The 23,865-nt window shown below is 33.7% G+C and overlaps 5 protein-coding genes across 5 annotated transcripts; 2 read left to right on the forward strand and 3 right to left on the reverse strand.

The window, feature by feature from the left end:
• The first annotated feature begins 3,346 nt into the window (after positions 1–3,346).
• On the forward strand, positions 3,347–7,689 carry LOC106777914 (subtilisin-like protease SBT5.3). Its single transcript, XM_014665735.1, has 11 exons — positions 3,347–3,664; positions 3,745–3,839; positions 3,953–4,050; positions 4,182–4,340; positions 4,848–4,959; positions 5,061–5,589; positions 5,670–5,764; positions 5,862–6,104; positions 6,207–6,321; positions 6,595–6,781; positions 6,943–7,689. The coding sequence occupies exons 1-11, from the start codon at positions 3,569–3,571 to the stop codon at positions 7,503–7,505; spliced, it is 2,292 nt and encodes a 763-aa protein (XP_014521221.1). The 5' UTR covers positions 3,347–3,568; the 3' UTR covers positions 7,506–7,689.
• A 688-nt stretch (positions 7,690–8,377) lies between these two features.
• On the reverse strand, positions 8,378–9,604 carry LOC106777266. Its single transcript, XM_014664832.2, has 2 exons — positions 9,467–9,604; positions 8,378–9,006 (listed from the first exon to the last, which is right to left on the reverse strand). Exon 2 carries the CDS (start codon positions 8,988–8,990, stop codon positions 8,565–8,567), a length of 426 nt encoding a protein of 141 aa, XP_014520318.1. The 5' UTR covers positions 8,991–9,006; positions 9,467–9,604; the 3' UTR covers positions 8,378–8,564.
• Positions 9,605–15,890: 6,286 nt separating this feature from the next.
• Positions 15,891–19,195, forward strand: LOC106777698 (probable L-type lectin-domain containing receptor kinase S.5). The gene is made up of 2 exons (XM_014665410.2): positions 15,891–17,357; positions 18,098–19,195. The coding sequence occupies exons 1-2, from the start codon at positions 16,091–16,093 to the stop codon at positions 18,934–18,936; spliced, it is 2,106 nt and encodes a 701-aa protein (XP_014520896.1). The 5' UTR covers positions 15,891–16,090; the 3' UTR covers positions 18,937–19,195.
• A 93-nt stretch (positions 19,196–19,288) lies between these two features.
• LOC106777699 (2-oxoglutarate-dependent dioxygenase DAO) lies at positions 19,289–20,939 on the reverse strand. Its single transcript, XM_014665411.2, has 3 exons — positions 20,447–20,939; positions 19,961–20,279; positions 19,289–19,671 (listed from the first exon to the last, which is right to left on the reverse strand). Exons 1-3 carry the CDS (start codon positions 20,803–20,805, stop codon positions 19,426–19,428), a joined length of 924 nt encoding a protein of 307 aa, XP_014520897.2. The 5' UTR covers positions 20,806–20,939; the 3' UTR covers positions 19,289–19,425.
• A 1,281-nt stretch (positions 20,940–22,220) lies between these two features.
• Positions 22,221–23,543, reverse strand: LOC106777700 (2-oxoglutarate-dependent dioxygenase DAO). Its single transcript, XM_014665412.2, has 3 exons — positions 23,125–23,543; positions 22,700–23,015; positions 22,221–22,604 (listed from the first exon to the last, which is right to left on the reverse strand). The coding sequence occupies exons 1-3, from the start codon at positions 23,463–23,465 to the stop codon at positions 22,359–22,361; spliced, it is 903 nt and encodes a 300-aa protein (XP_014520898.1). The 5' UTR covers positions 23,466–23,543; the 3' UTR covers positions 22,221–22,358.
• Between the last annotated feature and the right edge of the window lie 322 nt (positions 23,544–23,865).

Genomic DNA, 23,865 nt, shown 5'->3' on the forward strand with positions numbered 1-23,865 from the left:
TTTACCTGTTCCGGGCAGCAGAATGAAATTGGTGGAGATGAAAGCTTTTGGTTGCCAAGATGTTCTAGGTATCTACAGGAGGAAGATTTTATTGTTCAATTTTTGTAGAATTAGGGGAAGATTGCAATGAAAGGAAAAAGAACTTGGGAGGGGTTTGCACAGAGAAGAGAAACGTGAAAGGAGCTGAAAGCTTTTAAGTGAAAATAAAAGAATGAAAATCTAAATTTTATTTTATTTTATTTTTCTTAAATAATTTTCCCCTTTTTACTTGATTGCCACTTGTCTCTTTTCCATTTTGACAAAATTCTCAGGCTTTACATTTAAAATAATAATATTTAATGTATCTATTTTATTTTTTAATTAAATATATTCTAATTTTGGTTGAAAACAAAATCAAGTAAGTCTTCTTATTTTTCTTTTGTATCAATTAATCATGATTTTTAAAAAATTGATTCAATTAAATTTTTATATTAATATTTCTTTTATTTCAATTAAATTCTAATTTTTGAAAATTTGATTCAATTAAGTTATTTTTTAGTATTGTATCAACAATGTTAAAGGTATGTCACATATTAGTTTGTAATTTTTTTTGTTTCTTTTAATTGTCCACGTGTCAAGTTTATAACATGTTTCTTAATAGTGGTAGAGTCACATGTCACTGACAATGTCAAGTGTCAGTGTTAATGTCACGAATATGAAGTATTATTCTTTTATATTCAATCCAATTTCTATATTTACTATTAAGTACTAACTTTTGAAAACTTGATTCACTGTGTCATTTTCATTAGTATTGTATCAACAACACTTTTGTAATTTATTTATTTATTTTTCTCTAAAAATTTTCTTCATGTGTCAAGTCTGTGGCATGTTACATTATAACAGTAGTGTAATGTGTCAAGTGTTATTGTTTTGTCTTTATTCCTTTTCCCAAAGACTAATTATTTTTTTATAAATGTTATAGTCATTTTTTATTTAGTTTATATATATATATATATGTTAATTATATTAGCATTTTATTTTTTAATTCTTTAATAAATTAACTAATTTATTAAATTAAATAAGTTAAATAATTAATATTAAATTACTTTATTGTTATAAGTATAATTTAATTTGTGTATATTAACAATTTAAATTATTGCATATTTTTAATAAAAATTAACTTCATAAATATTTAATAAAAAATCAATTTTAATAAAATTATCGTGTAATATATTGTACCATTGAAAAGAAAAGAAAAAGAAAAAGAAAACTAAATTAAATATAAAATAATAATAATTGAGACATGAGACTAACACCGATATATAATATCACATGATATACTACAAACCTAACATGTGAATAATTAAAAAAATAAATGAAATGAAATGAAATTTTAAAAGTAAGTTAAAAAATACTATGAATCAACACGTGAATAATTAAATATAAAATATCACATCTGAATAATTAAATATAATATCACATGATATACTACAAACCTAACATGTGACGTATATTTAATGTCATGGATAATATCATTAACAAAAAATATACCTAATTAAACCAATTCCAAAAATCGTGAATTAATTGAAAAGAAAATTTACTTAGAAGTTATCAACTAAAATTGGAATAAATAGATTAATTAAATGAGAGCATTTTATTCAAAAGGGTATCAAACTATTTTTTTTTTCTAGTTTATATTATGCATATGATGCGTGGGTGAATATGTATGACCAAATGTCATATATGCATGATCAATCAATTCCATAGTTTTCAATCAATCACTTTCTCACATACATTATTAATAATTTCTGCTGTTTTCTTTAAGACTCGGAACAAGTGATAATTTAGTTGATAAGGAGGAATCTACATTGCGTGGAATGATAGATAAATTAGATGAAAAATACAAAGATTAAATTAAGTAAAAGAAAAAATGGAGAAAAAAAATAACACAACCAGTATTTAATTTATAAAGTTTTGATTAATTTTGATGTGTACACATGCCCATTTTGCTTTCCGTAATGGTCAACATATTCTAACATTATTGGCAATCCCTAATTTGTTAATTATGAAGCTAAATGGAATGCCTTCTAAGAGTTTCTTGCGTGAGGAAGATAATGAACACCAACACGCCATGTTTTTTCTTTTTCAAGGATGAACTCAAATCGTGTTTGAAATAATGAACCTATTTATGATTCATTTGATATGATCCTATTTTCTTTGAGAACTTGTATGAAAATTAGTTCAGATAAAAGTGTAGCTTAAGGTGGTTGTAAGGCATTTATGCAACTATCTGATTTATTGTTCCATAAATTAATTAATTGCATGACATCATAGTAGAGTTTTGGTACCAAGATTCAATAACATCAATAATTATGCTTATTTTTCTGTAATGAATGCAGTTTTTTGTTTTCTGATGTAAAAGAATCTGGTCAGATGTTGGGAATGGTAATTAATGATATGTCTCTATGTAATCTTGTCATGTTAATTCTCTCACAACAAAAACAAAACAGTAGCTAACAGAGAGTTGGGCCACAACACTGAAGCCCAAAGTGTATCAACTAAATATATATTTAATAAATACTCTTTAATACAAGTGAACATAATAGTTAAATCACTAATTACATGTTTGGGGACTATTATATCAGGTTTTCTAGTATGTTTTGTCCTCACTTACACACTTTCCGAAAAAACTTTTCGGAAGGTCACCCATTCCATAATTACTCTAGGCTAAGCACGCTTAACCATGAAATTCTTATGAGTTAGACTACCGAAAATCACGCTTAAATAGTTGTATAAAAATTATTGTCAAATTATCATTATCCATGTAATATTTACAATGGAGAAGTGATGGATTAAGCACGAGCCTTTGGGATGTTGACATAACCAAACTTATTGATTGAAGTAACAGCAATGAGCAACAGGAACAACAGTAGTAATCCACAAATTAAGATTAGCCAACCATATATTGGATATATCTCCTTTTCTGCTGAAAATCATGAATGAATTGTGAAAGGAAAACATAAGGGTGGTTACAACATGCTTGGTGTTGAGCCAATCAGACAAAGACACATTGCATTTATTAAATAAGTTTTTTTTTTTTGTTTTAATATTATATATTTTTGTATAGGTGAATGGCTCCATAGACCAAGGTTGAGTGTCATATTACATTGCTTTTAACGGTTTCACAGAAATATGGGAGATTTGCGGTTGCTTTGGCATGTACAAAAAGCAACATTGACCCTTTTTCTCTATATGTCATTGTCATCTCAACGTTTGCCAGCCACTAAGAACCTTGTATCCACTACCACTCCACGTTGTCATTTCCTTCCTCCTTTCATTTTGCTGTTATATATAAACAATCTCATTGTATTTACATGACATGACACACACCTACACAACTGCAACAATGATTCTATTTCCACCTCTGCTCTGACTCCATCTGGGTTTTCTTTTCTGATATATTTAATAACTCGGAAGTAGTTAGCCATTTTATCTGTGTCCCTTTGCCTTCGTAGTTTTCATTTCGTCTTATTGCATATCACTTTATGGTAATAATACAGTACTTTTAGACAAAGGTTGGGACTTGAGAATGTCTTCTTCCAGTTATGCTAGAAGCAGAAGTACTTTTTTTTGTCTGTTTCTTGCAGTGTTTGTTGCAAAATCTAGCTTTTGCTTCTCTGCCAAGGTATGACTTATTTCAAGTATTTTGGTTTAGAGTGTGGTGAGAGCAAATTATGGAATCTAGATTGGGTCTGGCACTGTCAGGTTTATGTGGTGTACATGGGAAGCAAAACTGGAGAAGACCCAGATGATATTCTGAAGCAGAATCATCAAATGCTTGCAGCTGTTCACAGTGGAAGGTCAGAGCTCAGAATTATGCCATCTTTCTTTTGGAAAATTTATCCCTTTTTTCATATTTCTTATATGGGGTTTTCCCTTTTCTTTCCTTTCTCCATCCCTTTATCTTTAACAGTATTGAACAAGCCAAAGCTTCTCATGTTTATAGCTATAGACATGGTTTCAGAGGTTTTGCAGCCAAGTTGACTGATGAACAGGCTCACCAAATTTCAAGTCAGTGAAAATTCCCCCCATTTTTCTCTCCTTTTCTTTGCAGATAAACAAATACAACAATGCTCATTCACTCCTTAAACTTTGATATTTATAGAATATTGTATTCTTTTTTCGTGTTCAAATTTAATCAGAGATGCCAGGAGTGGTATCTGTTTTTCCCAATTCTAAAAGAAAGCTGCACACCACTCACTCATGGGACTTCATGGGACTTTCGAAAAACGAATCAATGGAGATTCATGGGTACTCCACAAAAAACCAAGAGAATGTCATCATTGGTTTCATCGATACGGGTGAGCTGTCGTACTTTTACAGTAAGCTGAAGCCTTTACGATAATTTTCCTAGCATTCTCTTCACCAACACGTATAACATGCACCTTTTCTTCAAAGTCCCGTGAATACATATATTAGCCGCTTCATAAGGACTAGCAAACTTTATTTTATTTCTTTAGTGGCAGAAACTATGTATCGATGATATCTTTACCCCACTTCTTTTAGGAATAGCAGCTATAGAACAGTGTGATTGAAAATAATGGATTTCACATGACATCATTGTCGTAGTCACATTCTTGCTTAAGGAAACTCCTTTAATTAAATAAACCATCTCTGAAGAGTTAAAGTTGGTCCTGAATATGCTTTATTCGTTTCCTGTTCCACTGCTTATACAGATTACAATTGCTTAAAGATGAAAATATTTCAGTGAAAAATGGTTTACAGAATAATTCTTAGAATTTGTTTTGTTCATAGAGTGAAAGAATCATAATGGATTTCATTCATAATCATTTGCCCCAACTCAACAGGAATTTGGCCTGAATCCCCGAGCTTTAGAGACACCGACATGCCCCCAGTTCCTTGGGGATGGAAAGGTCAATGTCAATTAGGAGAAGCATTCAATGCTTCATCATGCAACAGGTTTCTGGTTGAATCATATCCTCATGCTTTTTTTAAGTTTGACTTCATAGGCATTAGCTCCCAGCTGTGTCATCTTCATTGGTTAATCATTTATGGTACAGGAAAGTGATAGGAGCAAGATACTATATGAGTGGACATGAAGCAGAAGAAGGGTCAGACAGAAAAGTCTCTTTCAGATCTGCCAGAGATAGCTCAGGTCATGGTAGCCACACAGCTTCTACAGCCGCAGGACGCTACGTGGAAAACATGAATTACAAAGGGCTAGCAAATGGAGGAGCAAGGGGAGGTGCCCCTATGGCTAGGATTGCAGTGTACAAAGTGTGTTGGGACTCAGGTTGCTATGATGTGGACTTGTTAGCAGCCTTTGATGATGCCATAAGAGATGGTGTTCACATTATATCTTTGTCTCTGGGTCCTGAAGCCCCCCAAGGTGACTATTTCAGTGATGCTATATCTGTTGGATCATTCCATGCTGCTAGACGTGGAGTGTTGGTGGTAGCATCAGTCGGGAATGAAGGAAATCCTGGTTCTGCAACCAACCTTGCACCATGGGTGATCACAGTTGGTGCTAGCTCAACAGATAGGGATTTTATCTCTGATATTACATTAGGAAATAGTGTTAACATCACGGTAAAGCTTTATCACTTTGTGTTTTGGTGTATATTTTGTTCACTTGGTGGACTCTATTTAGTTCTCTATAATGGAAACAGGGTGAGAGTCTGAGTCTCTTGGGAATGAATGCCTCTACAAGATTGATTGATGCATCTGAAGCCTTTGCAGGGTACTTTACTCCTTATCAATCCAGGTGAAGCACAAGGTACTCAAAAGTGAGAAGAAGCCTAATCTCAATGTAAAGGATGGGTTTTAAGTTAAATGTTGTCCTCTTTTATACATTTCTGCAGTTACTGTGTGGATAGTTCCCTAAATAAGACCAAGGCCACAGGGAAGGTTCTTGTGTGTCGACATGCAGAATATTCATCGGAGTCAAAGTTGGAAAAGAGTAGGATTGTGAAACAGGCAGGTGCTGTTGGGATGATACTCATTGATGAGGCAAATCAAGGTGTTGCCACCCCATTTGTAATACCTTCAGCCATTGTTGGAACCAAAACTGGAGAACGGATTCTATCTTATATCAACAACACACGGTTTGTAGTTTTTTTATATTTGATAGAAATAGAACAGACAATTTTTTATGTTCTGCTGCTATTCTTCTATTCTCTAACTCAGCATCGTATTATGGTAAACAGCATGCCTATGTCAAGGATTTCCAGAGCAAAGACAGTACTAGGAGTTCAGCCCGCTCCCCGTGTAGCAGCATTTTCTTCTAAAGGTCCAAATGCATTAACCCCAGAAATTTTGAAGGTGATATTGATTTTATTTGGATACATATTTTCACAAGCACAGATAGTAGAGGTCTAATGAATCAATCTTTTTCTCGAGTTAAAATCAAGTTAATTACTTTGAGTTTTGGAAAAGCTAAATCAGACGTCTTTTAAAAAAACCTAAAGTGGATATGTCATTTACTTACGAAAGATGTTCGATTCATTTCACCATTGCACGATATATTTGTCAGTTAATTCATTGAACGACTTTGTATTTTAACTTAATCCTTAATGGTTTCTTGCTATATTGTAGCCGGATGTTACAGCTCCTGGATTGAACATCCTTGCAGCATGGTCTCCAACTGCAGCTGGAATGAAGTTCAATATTTTATCAGGAACTTCTATGGCTTGTCCTCATGTAACTGGAATTGCAACTCTGGTCAAAGCTGTGCATCCTTCATGGTCTCCTTCTGCTATAAAATCTGCGATCATGACAACTGGTATTACAATAGTATTATCTGGTTTTCACATCTGTCATGTGTTTTCTTTTCAACAGACACTAAAATAAAACTTCTTATCAGATAAAATTTTGTCACTTAATGCCTAAATATAGATTCTGAGCGTAACCACTCTTTAACTAATATTAAAGTTCATTGCGCAGCAACAATTCTGGATAAGCACCACCAACCCATTAGAGCGGATCCAGACAAAAGAAGGGCTAATGCATTTGATTATGGATCTGGCTTTGTGAATCCTACCAGAGTTTTGGATCCAGGTCTTGTCTATGATTCACATGCAAATGATTTCGTTGCATTCCTATGTTCACTTGGTTATGATGAGAGATCACTCCGCCTTGTCACAAGAGACAACAGCACATGTGAAAGGGCATTCAAAACACCATCGGAACTCAATTATCCATCTATTGCAGTCCCCAATCTAGAAGACACTTTTTCAGTAACCCGAGTTGTGACTAATGTTGGAAAAGCAAGAAGTGTATATAGATCTGTAGTGTTGTCTCCTGCGGGAGTTAATGTTACTGTTGTGCCAAATAGATTAGAGTTCACTAGTGTAGGACAGAAAATCAAGTTCAGTGTAAATTTTAAAGTGGCTGCTCCCTCAAAAGGTTATGCATTTGGTTTCTTGTTATGGAAAAACGGAAAATCACAGGTCACAAGTCCTTTAGTTGTCCGGGTTGCACCACCAAGTCTTGGGTTGGTTCTATAGCAGTGCTTGTAATTATGTATATAAGCTTAGGAGCTTTACAGTCATTATCAGTCTTGGTCAAATGCAAACGCAATCAAAATGATCATTTTTAAACATTTCTTGTAGTCATAGGCTTGATGCTGCCAGCAACAATAAACACACAATTGAATAAATGATATCTTAAGGCCCTGATCATACTCTCTCAGATTCATTATCATTATTTCTCAAGTTATCTTTTGTTATTACTACCAGATTAAGAGCACTTGCTATGCAAAAGTTTGCTGGTCCTCTTTCATTCCGTTGATTTATCCCACTGAAATAGGACGCTGAGGAAGTGTGATCATTATTTGTATATTTTATTTCTAAATGCTTATTACCCATTCAAATTGAAACTATTATTTTAAAGGCAAATTAACACATTTTTTTTATGTTTGGAATGTTAATAGATACTTGCAAGTTGTACCCTCCAGATCTGTCAAATGAAGGAAAACAAAAGAAAATGTAAAACAAAACTTAAATTTTGGGTGCTACTAATAATAGAGTACTCTTGCATCCTGTGATTTAGACATGGGAGAAGTTAGATTTAACTATGTGGGAGTGCATTTGTGAAATACAAGACTTACTAACATGGTGTATGAATGGTGATTTTTAAATCATTAAAAATAAAGTAGTAATAATGTGATAGAATATATGCATATTCACAGGCATAGTAGTGCATGTCTTTCTCCTGTCGGATAACAAGTCACCCTTTCTTTTGACAGTATATTTGCTTAATAGTCTATTGAGACATTTATTTTTCACAGACAATTTCAAAGCATTTCATAATTCATAAGAAACCATAGTATTTAATTCCAGTATATACAGTGAACCAGAAATATATAAACAATCTCATATACAGAAAAACCAGAAATATATAAACAATTCACTATGATCAAAGATAAAATTATTAGAGTATTCTACTGCTAGTTAGACAATAAGATTTTGACATAAACTATGCAATATGATAATTATCCATCGAAATTCTAGAGCTAGACAAAAGGAGCCAACACTTTTTTCTTAGCATTACACAACAGCATACTCCTAAGACTGGATAGATGGATCAACAAGACCTTCCATCACAACAAGCTGATCCAGCAAAGCAATTTTTTCTTCTTCAAGGGATTTTACTTCATCTTCAACCTCTTTTAATTCTTCTCCCAATGCAAAGCTCTCATCTTCAAGTAGTAAATACTTCCGCCTCAACGCACGATACTCATTCCCAGTTGCAGAGGAGTCAGGCAATGAATCTGAGTTAGAACCTTCTTGTCTCTGAAAAGTTGGAGAAACTTCAGTTATCTGTGGTCTCTTGGAACCCTTCTGTTTAGATTTTAAAGACAGAGATGTCTGTCCATCTTCCTTGACATCATTCCCTTTCAACTGGAATAAAGTCTTCTGGGTTAAGTTTTTCTTCTTCCTTGTTTTATTAGTCATGATCTCTTCTGACAAAGGAATCCTTGGATCTTGCATTTGTTACTCAAAATCACTGCGGGATAAAAATTAAAAATAAAAAACCATAATTCAAGCAGAATAAGAACCAAAATAATGATTTAAAGCAAAAAACAGATTCATCAACAAAGTAAAATACTAAAAGATCAATTCTACATCAAAACAAAAACTCAGTTATAACATAAGAAATTACTGACTTTTCCAATGAAATGTCTGTCAACACACATTAAGTTTAATGAATTGGAATGAAACAAACCAAAAATGCATGTTCATTAGTTGTTTTTCCATGACCATACTTTTTGCTACTCATCCAATATACGCGTTGTAAACGTACAGCTACTCAGTATGAAGGAAAAAAAATTAGATTAAGACAAATTCAAAATTCCTTCTCTCAAAACCGAAATACGAAATCCAATCCTGATTAAAAGAATACCACAAAACAAAATTTGGACGGCGATTACAGCGGAAGGAACATAGAGGAAAACAGAAAGACAAACCTTGGAAGGGTGATTGAGTAAAGTGTTCTCTTATAAACGTTGATTTGGGAACGAAGAAACGAGATCCAAACCAAATTAGGGTTTGAAACGCAGATGAATGGATGTTGGGATATGCTTTCTTTCAGTGCTTTAATGGTATTTTTTGGCACGTACATAATATAAATGCTAAAGTCCTTATTTTTTAAATATCTAAATATTCAATTTAATTTAATTTTTAAAATAAGTAAATTTATATATAAAAAATTTAAATAGAAATTTATCGCAATTAGATACTTTTTAAAACTAAATTAAGTTAAACTAAAAAATAAAAAATGTACCTAATAATTTGTTTTTGTTTTTATTAGTTTAGTTCAAAATGATCTTACCTTTTAAAAAAGTTCACTAAAGTCTCATATTTCGTTAAAAAATGTTCATTTTGGTCCTTTTCGCTAACGCTAATGTGGCCAAATACGAATGAGTTGGAAAGTTCTATAAATATGTGTCGTTACACTGTGTAAATATTTTAAAAAATTAAGATGACGTAAGGTCATCATTTTCCTCTAGCTTTTCTTTCTTTTTATGTGTGTCGTTTCCTCTTTCTCTCTCACAACCTTTCGTTGACATGAATGCAGAGCTGTATATTGTAGTAGCAGCATCTGCAAAACTTGACAGTGAAAAAGAGTTACACCATTTTTTATAATATAACCCAAAGTCAAGTCCTGAATCCCTCTTTTTTCTCTGTCATCAGAAGAACAACCACAACCAGAATAAGAAGAACAAATAATCTTAAATTAAGTTTTAATAAGAATTTCATAATTTCCTTTTTTTATGAACCAGCATGGGAACAATATAATGGGGATAAAATATTGGTTCGATACAAAAACCTTAGCACCAGTGGCCGGCGGCCCTAGAAATAGAGGTGTGGAAGGTAGTGGCTTTCAAGGTAACGAGAGAGAATCAGAGGTTAGAGATGAAAATCATGGTCAATTGATGAAAATACCTAAATTTAACACAAAATCAAATTAAACCCTAACCCCCAAATTCCTAACAAATCAAATTTACCAAACAAACGACAGTCTTTTATTCCTCTCACCTTCGAAAACCTGAATGGAGACAGTGGTCTACTGGTCTTGGTAGGTGGTAAACACCCAAGATTTCTTTGTTAGGATAACAGTGTTTTTGGGAATCAACTTTGTCATCACTCTACCAACCGTTTTAATTCCAATGGTGAGGGGAGCCACATCCAGGAGAAGGATATCTTTGGTTTCTTCACTCCTCTATGCTCAAAATGCTTCCTTGCATTACAGCACCATAGGCAACTCCTTCAACCCAAGGATGGCGTAAGGTATTTTACTTTAACCTATTTTTTGTCATTTTATTTTTTCTTAAATATTTACACATTAAAATGACTTCACAACGCCACGTAAGCATCGAAGTAAACAGGTAATTGATGTTTCGTCACGCTAGCATCTACACCGTCATGATTTTAACGGGACGATATTGAACAATTTTTAATTAAATATGGGACCTTATTAAACTTTTTTCAAAGGTAGAATTATTAAACTTTTGTTTTTTCATATTTAAAAAATTATATATTATATAATAAATAATTTATATTAATATAAAATAGTTAACGAAATACATATATATCCCATTGCCAATAACAATCTTCTATTGATATTAATGAGGATAGAATAGATAGTCAAATATATAAAATAAACCGTTATAATCACTCCATGTCCTTGAAAAAAAAAGTAAAGTTTTAAAATAAGTCAAATATTTTTTAATTGTATGTTTGTTATTTATTTTAAATAAATCATTCATTTAAAATAAAAAAGTAGAAATAATAAATATTAAGGTGTTACAAATAAGTAAATAGATAAAATGAATCTAATACATAGTTATTTACTTTTAAGATATTTAAAGTTTGAGTTGATACAATCTTTTCATCTTGCCATCCTTTTTTTTCTTCTTGTAGTTTTTTGTTGTTGTTTTTTTTTTTGAAATTTGCATGTTTTCAATGCAGATAAATTTTATACCTTTTTCTTGGAGTTCGTCTATGAAGTGGTTCAACGCACAAACTATCTGTAAATGGTTTGGGTTTCAGACATGAAGACAATTTATTAATGATGAAGGTTGGATTGACATCTTTTACTGACCTGATCAACTCATTATACCTCTTCATAAAAGTTTTCAATGTATCTTCCTTCTCTTGCCTAGTACTAACCAACACTACATGTGTTAATTTTTGTATTCAGCTGTAAGCATACCGTCTTCAAAAAATAGACTTCACAGTAGTGAAGTAGTCTACTGTATTTGGAGGAAAGGTGTTGTACGAAGCTAATGTCTCCCCTTTCAGCGATAATGAAAAGCCCTGCACATAACTGGATAATTGGACGTGTAAAATGTCATAGCATTGACGAACGTGGTCATCCGAATTCGAGGAACCATCATACTTGTTCAATGCGTGAGGAGGTTTCTCGGGCATGAGTGCTTCCATAATGGTTGTCGTGAAGGGCAACATACCAACTGACCGTATGGTTTGCAGAGGTGTTGGTGTAGGTATGTGCATACTATTTGCCTCCCTTGCTTCCCGACCGTCTAGGTCGACGGGGTTATAGACGCCGGCTGATTGCAACTTGCCCCTTGACCGGCCCCACTCGGAGCCTCCCCACGATCGAGATCCCTCTATGTTGTTGGAGTCGCTGACACCGAATGTTGAGTGGATTGTTCACGTCGAGCGTCAACAAGCTCCGCTCGTAGTGTTGCAATCTCCTCTTTGTGCTTCTTATACATCTCCAACAACTATGCTTGCAATTGTGTCTGCATATCTTTGATCAATTCCCTTATACTCTGTTGTTCCTCCATGTTTCTTATGGTCACCATTGAGTTTCTTCTAAAATTCTTGGGCCCCAAGGTGGGCACCAAAATGTTTCTGTATATAAGTGAGTAGGACCGAGAAACACACCTGTTAAAGACATTTTGAAACTCAAGTAAGATTTTAATCAATGAATTTAATTCACAATTCAATATCAGTACTCGATTAAACTTGCTTACCTTTGCGACTTAGCTCTCTATTTATAGGTATTTTGGGGACCTTATATTGACATTGGCCCAATAACACCATATATATTAAAATGGGCTTACCTTTAAGTCTAATATGTTACCAATAAACAACTTTCATTAACCGTTAATTTGTTATCAATAATTTAATCATTCTGTTATCAAGTTATTAACCGTTTGTCTGTCCAATTTATTGACCCAATAACAATAATGTTGGTACCGACCCAATTGCAATCCAACACTCAACTTATAATTAAAAGAGTAGACTTAACAAGACAAGACTTATCTTTCAAATTACACATTATACCATACAATTTAATTTTTTAAAATAAGTAAATTTATATATAAATTTAAATAGAAATCTACTGCAATTAGATATTTTTGAAAACTAAATTAAATTAAACTAAAAAAAATTAAAAATATACCTAATTATTTGTTCTTGCATATTTAAAAAATATATATTATATAATAAAATAATTTATATTAATATAAAATAGTTAATGAAATACATATATATCCCATTGCCAATAACAATCTTTTATTGATATTAAGGTGGATATAATGATAGTCAAACATGTAAAATAAACCGTTACATAACAGTTATAGTCACTCACTCCATAGTCCTTGAAAGAAGTAAAGTTTTAAAATAAGTCAAATATTTTTTAATTGGATGTTTGTTCTTTATTTTTAAATAAACCATTGTTTTAAAATAAAAAAGTAGAAATAATAAATATTAAGGTGTTACAAATAAGTAAATAAATAAAATGTATCTAATAAATAGTTATTTACTTTTAAGATATTTAAAGTTTGAGTTAATGCTATCTTTTCATCAACCAAAGTACTTTGTGCTATCTTGAATATAATGAGTTGAGTTGGCAATGCAAAAGGTAAAGACAGTTTTTAAAGGATAAAAGTTGTTAAATTAAATTTTCATAATAAAATAAACAATTCATAACATTTTTTTTTTCATGAATTGTTATTAATATTAAAAAATGCTTTTTAAAAGGATATCCATAATTAATTTATTTAAGATTGCATAATATTTTGATGTGAAAATAACCTGTATACTTGGCTAATAACATGTCTTTTATTGAAAGAATATACTCTAATTTGTTTTCAATAACTATGTAGGACAATGTGTAAATGGTGATCTGAATCAGAGAAGAGTTGTTTCCTTTCTTCACTTCACATCTGTCAATAAAGATGTGCACTATAAATAATAAAAATAATTAATATTATCTTCAATTTTGAAAATAACTATTATATAACTCTCCTTTTGACAATTTTATCTCTTAATGTAACTACTATCTCTTTTGAAAACGACTATTATATAACATTTATTATTTTATAACTAGTAAAGATAATATTCTATAACTATTAAAAAAAATTGTATAACTATTATATTGATTGAGATAATATTTAAGTTATATAACAATAACTATTTTCTTCAATTTAAAAAAAAAATATATATTTCTTGTATTTTGATAAATTTCCTTAAATTATGGAAAGGTTCATTTTAGTTATAACTTTAAAGGTAAAAAAATAAAACATGAACTTTCTTTTTCGTCTTTAGAAAGGTGAGATGAGACGGTGTTTTATTGAGATTTATTTTATTAAATTTAGTTATATAGAAGAAAAACCACTAGTACAAAAAAGAATTTTGGTCAACTATTTTGGACATTAGGTTTCAGTTTTTTATAATCAAAGCATATTATGAGGTAGAAATGAATCATTTTTTGGTTTTTGTTATTAACCGAAATAATTAAATCTTTATTATGTTTCGGTTCTTAAAGAAACATGAAATTATAAATATATATAACAAAAAAATATGGACCGAAACAAATATATATATATATATATATATATATATATATATATATATATATATTCGATTTCTTTTTCAATTGAGATGTATAAGTCTCCACGTTTTTATATATTTTGTTTTCTTGAAAATCAAATTATATTATGCAATTTAAAAAAAAAAGAAAGTCAAAACTACACTAATGAACATGAGATAAAGACGAATAAAGAAAAGAATTAAGGTCTATCAAAAAGTTAGGATAATAACTATAGTTTACTTTTACCATTTTTATATATTAAAAAAATATTGTAACTAACCTTACAATATAATAAATATTTAAAATTAAGAATAATTTTTGGAGCAGTACTTAAATTGTTTTCTATTTGTAACCACTGAACTATACAAGGAAAACACAAAAAGTGTAATCATTCCAACACGGCTTTGTATTGTAAAAATAAAGCTATATTTCTCTTTTCGTTATTTTCTTTTTCTATTCTTAATACATTTTAAGTGAATTTTGTCTTAAGACGTGCAATCATTCTCCAACACGGTTCTGTAGTGTAAAAATAAAGGTACATTTCTCTTTTCTTTATTTTTTTTTGTCTGCTCTTAATTGATTTTAAGTGAATTTTGTGTATTTCTTTTATGACATTTCAAACAGTGTAGTTGATAAATTTAATAATTAATCTTAAATATCATAAGTAGATCAACGTATTTTTGAGTATTTACTGAGCAATAACAACTGCATAGTTTATTTTTATTCATACTGTAAAATTTAATTGATACTAAGTATAGCTTTAAAATTCGTTGATGAAGTCCTCCATTTATCATAGTAATTAAATATTCTCACATTAAAGGCAAGCCATTGCCAAATGTGCCTGTGACGCGTCATCCAGTTGGACCAATGAGATAATTAATCTAAGAAAGATATGGAAATAGAATCCAACACCTTATCATACTTATATACAAATACTTATGATTTTTGTTTAAAATTCCTTAAATGATGAAATCTGTTTAAAAATAAAAAACGTGAATAGACAACCCGATTTCTTTAAAAAAAAACTTGTTGTTTTGTTCGAAAGTAAAATAAAAGCAAAAGTAAAAGATTAGATTAATATAAATAAACGTATTAAAGTGTGAACGGTCCATTAAAGATTAAATTATGACCAAGTTGCAATAAGAAAATGAAATTAATTCTAAAAGCTTATCACGAATTGCGAACTGTATTAGGTTAGACCACATGCTGAAAGGACAAAAGCCACGTGCAATGCAAATACAATACCATATTATTAAATCAAACATTTGTTTTTTCAAATCAGATGCCTCTTTTTGACAATAAAGCAGTTTTTGTTCAAAAGAGAAGAGAAAAGAAGAGTTAAAGAGAAACACAGGGTGGCACTAGTTTAGATTGTCTTCTGTTTATCAAATCTGTCGTAAAAAATCGAAACATTTACTTTTCAATTTCTCAGCTAATTCATTTATTAATAACAAGACTTAACCATGATTAGTGTATTTCCATGTTTATATATGTATTTACTGAGTGTTATCTGTGAATATTTTGGAAAATAAAAAAGCTATAGAGGAAGGTGATTCTGAATATTATAATGTTTCAGCGTAGAAACAAAAAACACGTAGTTGGAGTAAGAAACTTCATGGAAAACAAAGCTCAGAACACTAATTCAAAACTTCTAAACACAACGTCACAATTCCAGCCTTAGTTTCCTCAAGCAGAGAAAAATAGCATTACTGAAACAAAAACTAACAAACAAACACGCCTCTTCATGATTCCCCTCCAATGCAACAACATGGGTGGATACTCCGCCGCCATCGCCGTCATCACCACCATCCTCTTCTTGTTCCCGCCGCCGACTTCCCAGGCCCAGATTCTCAACACAGAAGACCACGTTTTCGGCCCCTTCAACCAATCTTACTTCAACACGTTCGCGGTGTTGCCCAGCGCCGCCATCAACCTTGAAGCGCTCCAAGTAACACCAGACAGCACAGGCAACGTGTCCCTGACCAACCGCTCCGGCAGAATCTTCTTCAACACCCCCTTCACTCTCTGGAACGACGAAAACAGCCTCGACGAAAAGCCCGTCTCTTTCAACACTTCCTTTCTGATAAACGTGTATCGTCCCAAAAACGATACTCCCGGCGAGGGCATCACCTTCTTTATCGCCCCTTCTACCTCCGCCCCCCCTCCCAACAGCTACGGCCAGTTTCTCGGCCTCACGAACGCCTCCAACGATGGCAACCGCACCAACCAAATCCTCGCCGTCGAACTTGACACCGTGAAGCAGGACTTCGACCCCGACGACAACCACCTCGGCCTGGACGTTAACGGCGTGAGGTCCATCGTCACCGTGCCTCTCACTCCCTTGGGGTTCGAGATCGCGCCCAACGTCACGCGCTTCCACGTGCTGTGGGTGGAGTATGACGGTGGCCGGAAGGTGATCGACGTGTACATCGCGGTGCAGCCTGATAAGGATGCGCCCATAGTGCCGAAACCGGCTAAGCCGGTGTTGAGTTCAGCTATCGATCTGAAACAAGTGGTGAACAGGGTTTCTTATTTTGGGTTCTCTGCTTCGACCGGTGACAACGTTGAACTAAACTGCGTGCTGAGGTGGAACATTTCTATTGAAGTTTTTCCCAAAAAAAAGGGGATCGGAAATGCTTTGAAGATTGGGTTGGGTGTCGGAGTGCCTGTGGTGGTTCTTCTTGTAGCGGGTGTGGTGGGGTGGGTTTATTGGTTGTGGAGAAAGCAGAGAGAAAGTGAGACTGAGATTTTGGGAACTCTCAAGAGTTTACCTGGAACTCCCAGAGAATTTAGGTATCAAGAATTGAAGAAAGCCACTAATAATTTCGATGAGAAGCACAAGCTTGGACAAGGTGGATACGGCGTCGTATACAGAGGAACACTTCCGAAAGAGAAGTGGGAAGTAGCCGTCAAAATGTTCTCCAGAGATAAGATGAAAAGCACCGATGATTTCTTGTCAGAACTCACCATCATCAATCGCCTTCGTCACAAAAACCTTGTTCGTTTACTCGGTCAGTTACACTTTAATTAAGTTTTCGTTATTATTGTTTCTTTAGATTGATTCAATTATCACTTCCACGAACATAAATTCCAGTTATTACTATTAGGATTTAGGATCTAGATCCGACAGTGGTTCTGTTCTGTCCAGATCATCATGGTAGGAGCAAAACAATAATTGCTAAAATTCTGTCTGACACGTCTTCGCTGGCAACGTTGACCAGCTATGGCGACAGTTGTTGGCGTCCCAACCTAATTCACTCCATCTTTGTGCATTCATGCATTCAACGTGGTTGCACATAGTCGAATCGAAAAGTGTCCTCCACTTGAGGGTATTTTTGTTGGACCTTAATTGTTATACCTTGTGTCCCTAGTCAACATTAACAGCTGAGTTGAGTGACGTTCTTTCTCTGTCCTTTGCTCCCATCCAAAGATGATGATACATTGAAGGTTTCTTCACCCTATCCAAAAGTGCCCACTTAATTTTAATTTCTTCTGTAACAAACCTAATCTTATTCCAAGGTCAACTCAAATTTACTATCTTATATAACTCTAGCGGAAGTCATAAAAAATTAACCACCCAGCCGGCCTCAATTCTTTTAGAATAAGATAAGACCGCAAGTCATTATCCAAATCGTTTACCTTTTCTTACAAGCATTTCCGACTGACTCTGTCCTTGTGATCTTATTATATTTTATGTAATGTTCTGTATAAGCATCTGACTCAAAATTTAATTTTTTATAAAAAAACGCAGGGTGGTGCCACAGAAATGGGGTGTTGCTGTTAGTGTACGATTACATGCCGAATGGAAGCTTGGACAACCACATTTTCCGTGAGGAAGGGAGCAACACTACGGCACTGAGTTGGCCTTTGAGGTACAAGATCATAGCAGGGGTGGCTTCTGCATTGAACTACCTGCACAACGAGTATGATCAGAAAGTGGTCCACAGAGACCTTAAGGCCAGCAACATCATGCTGGACTCAGACTTCAATGCTCGTTTAGGTGACTTCGGGTTGGCTCGTGCGTTGGAGAATGATAAAACATCGTATGCAGAGTTGGAAGGAGTGCATGGCACAATGGGGTACATTGCACCTGAGTGCTTCCACACTGGGAGGGCCACAAGGGAATCTGATGTTTATGGGTTTGGAGCAGTGGTCCTTGAGGTGGTCTGTGGCCAAAGGCCATGGACCAAGAATGAGGGGTATGAATGCTTGGTGGATTGGGTATGGCACCTGCATCGTGAGCAAAGGATACTTGATGCAGTGGATCCAAGACTTGGGAATGACTGTGTGGCTGAAGAGGCAGAGAGGATTCTGAAACTAGGACTAGCTTGCTCTCACCCCATTGCCAGTGAAAGACCAAAGATGCAAACAATTGTTCAGATCATATCTGGTTCAGTGCCTGTGCCTCACGTTCCACCTTTCAAACCAGCTTTTGTGTGGCCAGCTATGGATCTATCAAGCCTTGCAAGTGACCTCACACAAACCACAACAACCGAGTACACACCCATGACAACAACCGAGTATACACCCATGAACAGTACCACGCATTCTATGCATGTTGATTTCTCAGATAGTGGCTCTCTTGTCTAAAACACCATATATGCATCCATCCCCTCTTTGAAGACAACCTTTTTTTCCTTTTAGTTTTCTCGTGATCTGTTTGTTGGTCAGCCCTTCCCCTTAGTTAACTTTTCCTCCTAAAGGAAGCAAAATTTCCTCAGACTTTTCCCTTTTTTAATCTTAATTTGATTTGATTTTTCAGTGATCAAGTATAGATTCCCTTGTAATTTCTAATTTTGATTGGAAAGGAATGAAATCAGAGTTTGTAAATTTTGGTGAAATAATACATATTCTGTATGTTCTTTTCTTTTTCATTCTTATATAATACATATTCAACTATTGCTAAACATGAGCAAAAACTCACCAAATTATTATTTTACAGCAACATTTACACAAAGTCAAGAGTCAATATCCATAAACACCAGGTATCAGTTGGTCTACTGAATATCCATAAACACCAGATATCAGTTACTTTAAACATGACTCCGTTCAATTATTCCTTAATCATAGTTCCAATGTCTAGGCCAATCGGAACAGTTCTAGGGCTTCTTTAGTGGGAATCTTCTTACTAACTTTGAGATTCCTATAATCTTCATAAACAAAAGGTTGATACAAACGGGGGTGATCATGGTTCACCAATTCCTCTGGGGCTTCAACATTCCTGTTCTTGGGTCCTAAGATTAACGTAGCAATTGAAAGACGTTTGTTCCCTTCCTTGCATTGCACACGATGTGTCACATTGCAAAACCTCCCATTGCTCCACGCCTGCATATATGCACACATTTATTTATATTAATTCCAACTGCATGCTCACTTTTTATCAGCAATACCAGCATAAGTACATTTGCTTTTATGGTTTCATGCAAGGGGATTCCTTCTCTGCCATCTTTAAATAACCTGCTTTCTCATCTCTCTCTAATACCACAAGTGGATGAAATTTCTCTTTAAATAACTTATTTTCAAACTCGGAATAGATCATATCTGCAATAAAGAACAAATTTTGTTTTGTGCAACTGAAGGTTCAGAGTTTAATTGGTGATTTGTGTATACTTACACGAGCAATGTCTCCAAGATTGACAAGAAAAGTCCCAGGGAAAGGAGGGATTGGCACAAAGGAGGAAGAAGAGTCCATGACTTCAAGACCACCAACATCTTCATCATCTTTAAGAACAGATAGGAAGCTTGAATCTGTGTGTATTCGAACTCCGGGGGACCCTATTGTTTCTGGTGTGAAATTATATTTGTTAAATCTAAACTCGTATAGCCAGTCCTCGAAATCAGCACCTTCGACTACACCAAGAGATTCAGCCATCTTTTGTGCTATTTTTACTGCCAAACCATGAACAGCTTCTCCATATGCCTCCATTATTTGCCTAGGAGGAGCAAGATATTATCAACAACACTTCACACTTTACAAGACTCTCAATTAAATGTAAAACCATTATTAACCTCTACTTTGAAAGTGCTGAAATTTTCCAAAAAAGAAAAGGATAACAGAAATTGGTTCCAAGAAAGAGAGAGATGAAGAAGGAAAGCAAACCTTTGTTGAGGAGAGACATGAAGCTGAGAACAGAAATTGTTCATAGATTGTGATGAAGAAATGTCATAGATTCCTATAGCCTCGTATAAGGGGCTGAGTGGAGTTGGTCCGACGTAACCACCACCAGCAATGGCTTCTGTGTTGCGTTTCTTGGTCTCCAAAGGAAGATCATGCAGAGCTTCAACCACCTTCTTCATGTCAGCCACTAGGGTTGGAGGAATAGAGTGGTTGATGATCCTGAAAGAACCCCATCTTTCACATGCTTCTCTTAGTTTCTTTAACTCTTCTTCCTCACAAGTTTTCTCCACATCAATCACTACTGGGAACTTCTCCTCCATTGGTAGGGACAAAACTTGCATACTTGCACATATATATTCACACCTTTATATAAATGTTTTTAGTTAATTTATTCTTTTTACTAGATTTTTTTTTCTTATATTTCAGATTTTCGTGGTAGTTATGAAGTTATTTTTCCTACTATTTTCTTTGTACTAGTTCATGTTTTCCGTGGTAGGGGCCATATCTGCATGTGTATTGTTTGTTCTCTATAAAGGTAAAGGGTGGGTTAGGGTCTGTCTTTTTCCTTTTTACTTAATAGAAGGGATGAAATAATTATAAAAAAAAATTAAACTTTTGTGTTTGTAAAAAGAAAGTTTAATAAAGGATAATACCGATGGACATAAAATTTGTTGGTTGTAAAAAAAATTGTTTTTTTTATACTCATATTCAGCAATTTATAAAGTTTTTTCACTTATATTTATACGTGTATTCCTACAGTTGAATACGGACATCATGAATGTTTTTTTAAAAGAAAGGAAAGTGGACACTCTGCCGAATTCTCAACTTAAATAGTAACAGATCTAGTTTAGAAATTAATGTGCAAATAAATTTATTTGGGTAAAAAATTTAAATGGATTTATTTTGGAAAAATAAAATCTCACAAATATAGACATTTATTCGTACTGTGATGAATTGAAATGTTGGTATTTGAGGGATACTAGTACAATTATTTTGGGCTTGGGGCTAATCTAGCTAGTCAAAATGATGAACGTGTTGTGCCCATTTGGTGCAATTTGACAGAAAATGTTGTAGCAAAATTAATTTCAAATCATGGAAGCCACTGGGGGAGTCAGCAAAAATATTCGGGTGTGAAATTAAAAAAAAAAAGTATATTTTTGCATGATTTTTGAATATATATTTTGGAGGGATCCATTACAGTAATACCTTCTTTTTTTTTTACAAATATATTTAACTGTTAATATGTGTTAACTATGAAATTGGAAACCACTATAAAAAATGAATAATTTTATCAATAATATATGAGATGAAACCAAATCCAACCCACAACACAACCTCTATGATTAGCATGTAGAAATGGAAATTGTTCCCTTTTTCAATTTCAATCGACTAATGATTGGTTCAGACGTCACATTCATTATAAAATTAAAATAATCATTAAAAAAAAATTTACATTCAGAAAAGATAAAAAGTAAAAAAATAATATAAAATAGTGTGAAAAAAAAATTGTATGAAAATATCATTAATCTTTTTCACTCATCACACAAAATTCAAAAGGAATCTCTTCTGTCTTCCAATGGCCACATCATTTTCCTCTTTAAATTAAACAAACGTCAACATAAATAACCTCGTTTGTCAAAAATAAAAGCATCTATCCTTTTTTATGCAACTTTCCTACCTAACCTTGTAATCAAATTTTATTTCTCTTTCTCTACTTTTTTTTTTCTTTTCTAATCACGTGCATATAAAAGAATAATTATTTAAATAATGATATATTAACACAAATTTCTTTTAATAATATTTTAATACAATATTATATGACTAGTTCAGAAAAGTGTGACATCAACTTTCCTACACCTTGTTGCCTTCAAACAATCCTAGGTAGTTCCTATGACTAGGACAAGCGCAACAACTCCAGGGCTTCACCAGTGTGCATCTTGTTGCTAACTCTCAGCTTCCTATAATCTTCGTAAATAAAAGGTCGATATAAACGAGGATGATCCTTGTTCACCAATTCCTCTGGAGCCTCAACATTCCTATTCCTTGGTGCCAACATAAACGTAGCAATCGAAAAACGTTTGGTGGCTTCCTTGCATTGGACACGGTGTATCAAACTGCAAAACCTTCCATTGCTCCACACCTGCATATGCATAACAATGGCATCATGATCAAGTTCATGTGTGATAAGGGTCAGAGCAGAGTCTATTTTCTGTTTGGTTGGTGTTATTAACTTACACGAGCAATGTCTCCAAGATTGACTAAGAGGGTCCCAGGAAAAGGAGGGACCGGCACGAATGAACCAGAAGAGTCCAACACTTCAAGACCACCAACTTTTTCATCATCTTGAAGAATTGTTAAGAAGCCTGAATCTGTGTGTATTTGAACTCCAGTCGACCCTACTGCTTCTGGGGTGAAGTTATATTTGTTAATTCTGAACTGGCATGGCCAATCCTTGAAATCATCAACCACTATGCCCAGTGATTCAGCTATCTTTTCTCCTATCTTCACTACCAAACCATGAATTGCCTCCCCATATCTCTCCACGATTTTCCTGTCAAAATCAACATTAAACAACCTATCTCAATCATATCGGCTTGTAAGCGAAAGGAAATAATTATTGTGAAGGAAATCTAAAGCAGTGAATAATAAAGAAAAGTAACCTCTGCTGGGGAGAAGCGTGAAGTTGAGAGCAGAAATTGTGCATAGCTTGTGAAGAACCCAAATCATAGAGACTTAAAGCCTCATAGAAAGGGTTGACTGCACTTGGTGCCATGTAACCACTGCCTGCAATAACTTCTGTGTTGCGTTTTTTGATCTCGAGAGGAAGATCAAGCAAAGCTTGATTCACCTTCTTCATCTCAGCCATGAGGGTTTCTGAAATAGAGTGGTTGATGATCCTGAAACAACCCCATCTTTCACATGCCTCTCTTAATTTCTTGCACTCTCCTTCCTCACAATCAATTTTCTCCATATCAATCACTGGGATATTGCTCTCTTCCATTCTACTATCCCTGTCCAGATCACAACGATGAACAAACAACAGATATACCCCACACACACTTTTCCTCTAACAGGAGGCCTGTTTATATATTCATATTTAAAATAGAATTATTGTGGGAAAGAAAAAGATTTCTAATTTATATATATATATATATATATATATATATATATATATATATATATTTCATGTATATTAAGTTCATTAATGTTAATGCTTTGTTTAATAGGTATCTGTTGTTTTTTTATTTCTGTGTTAGGTGAGATCACTGTCTTTATTCACTGCTTTTAAGGAAATTGCACAAGTTGGGGAAACATGGTTGTAGCAGCTTTCCTTTTGTTTCGCTACTTTTAATCCCAATTACATACATGCTAGTAAATAATTCTGGATTTCTTAATAAACA

Source organism: Vigna radiata, chromosome 11 (assembly GCF_000741045.1).
Source record: "Vigna radiata var. radiata cultivar VC1973A chromosome 11, Vradiata_ver6, whole genome shotgun sequence".
Lineage (NCBI taxonomy): Eukaryota > Viridiplantae > Streptophyta > Magnoliopsida > Fabales > Fabaceae > Vigna > Vigna radiata.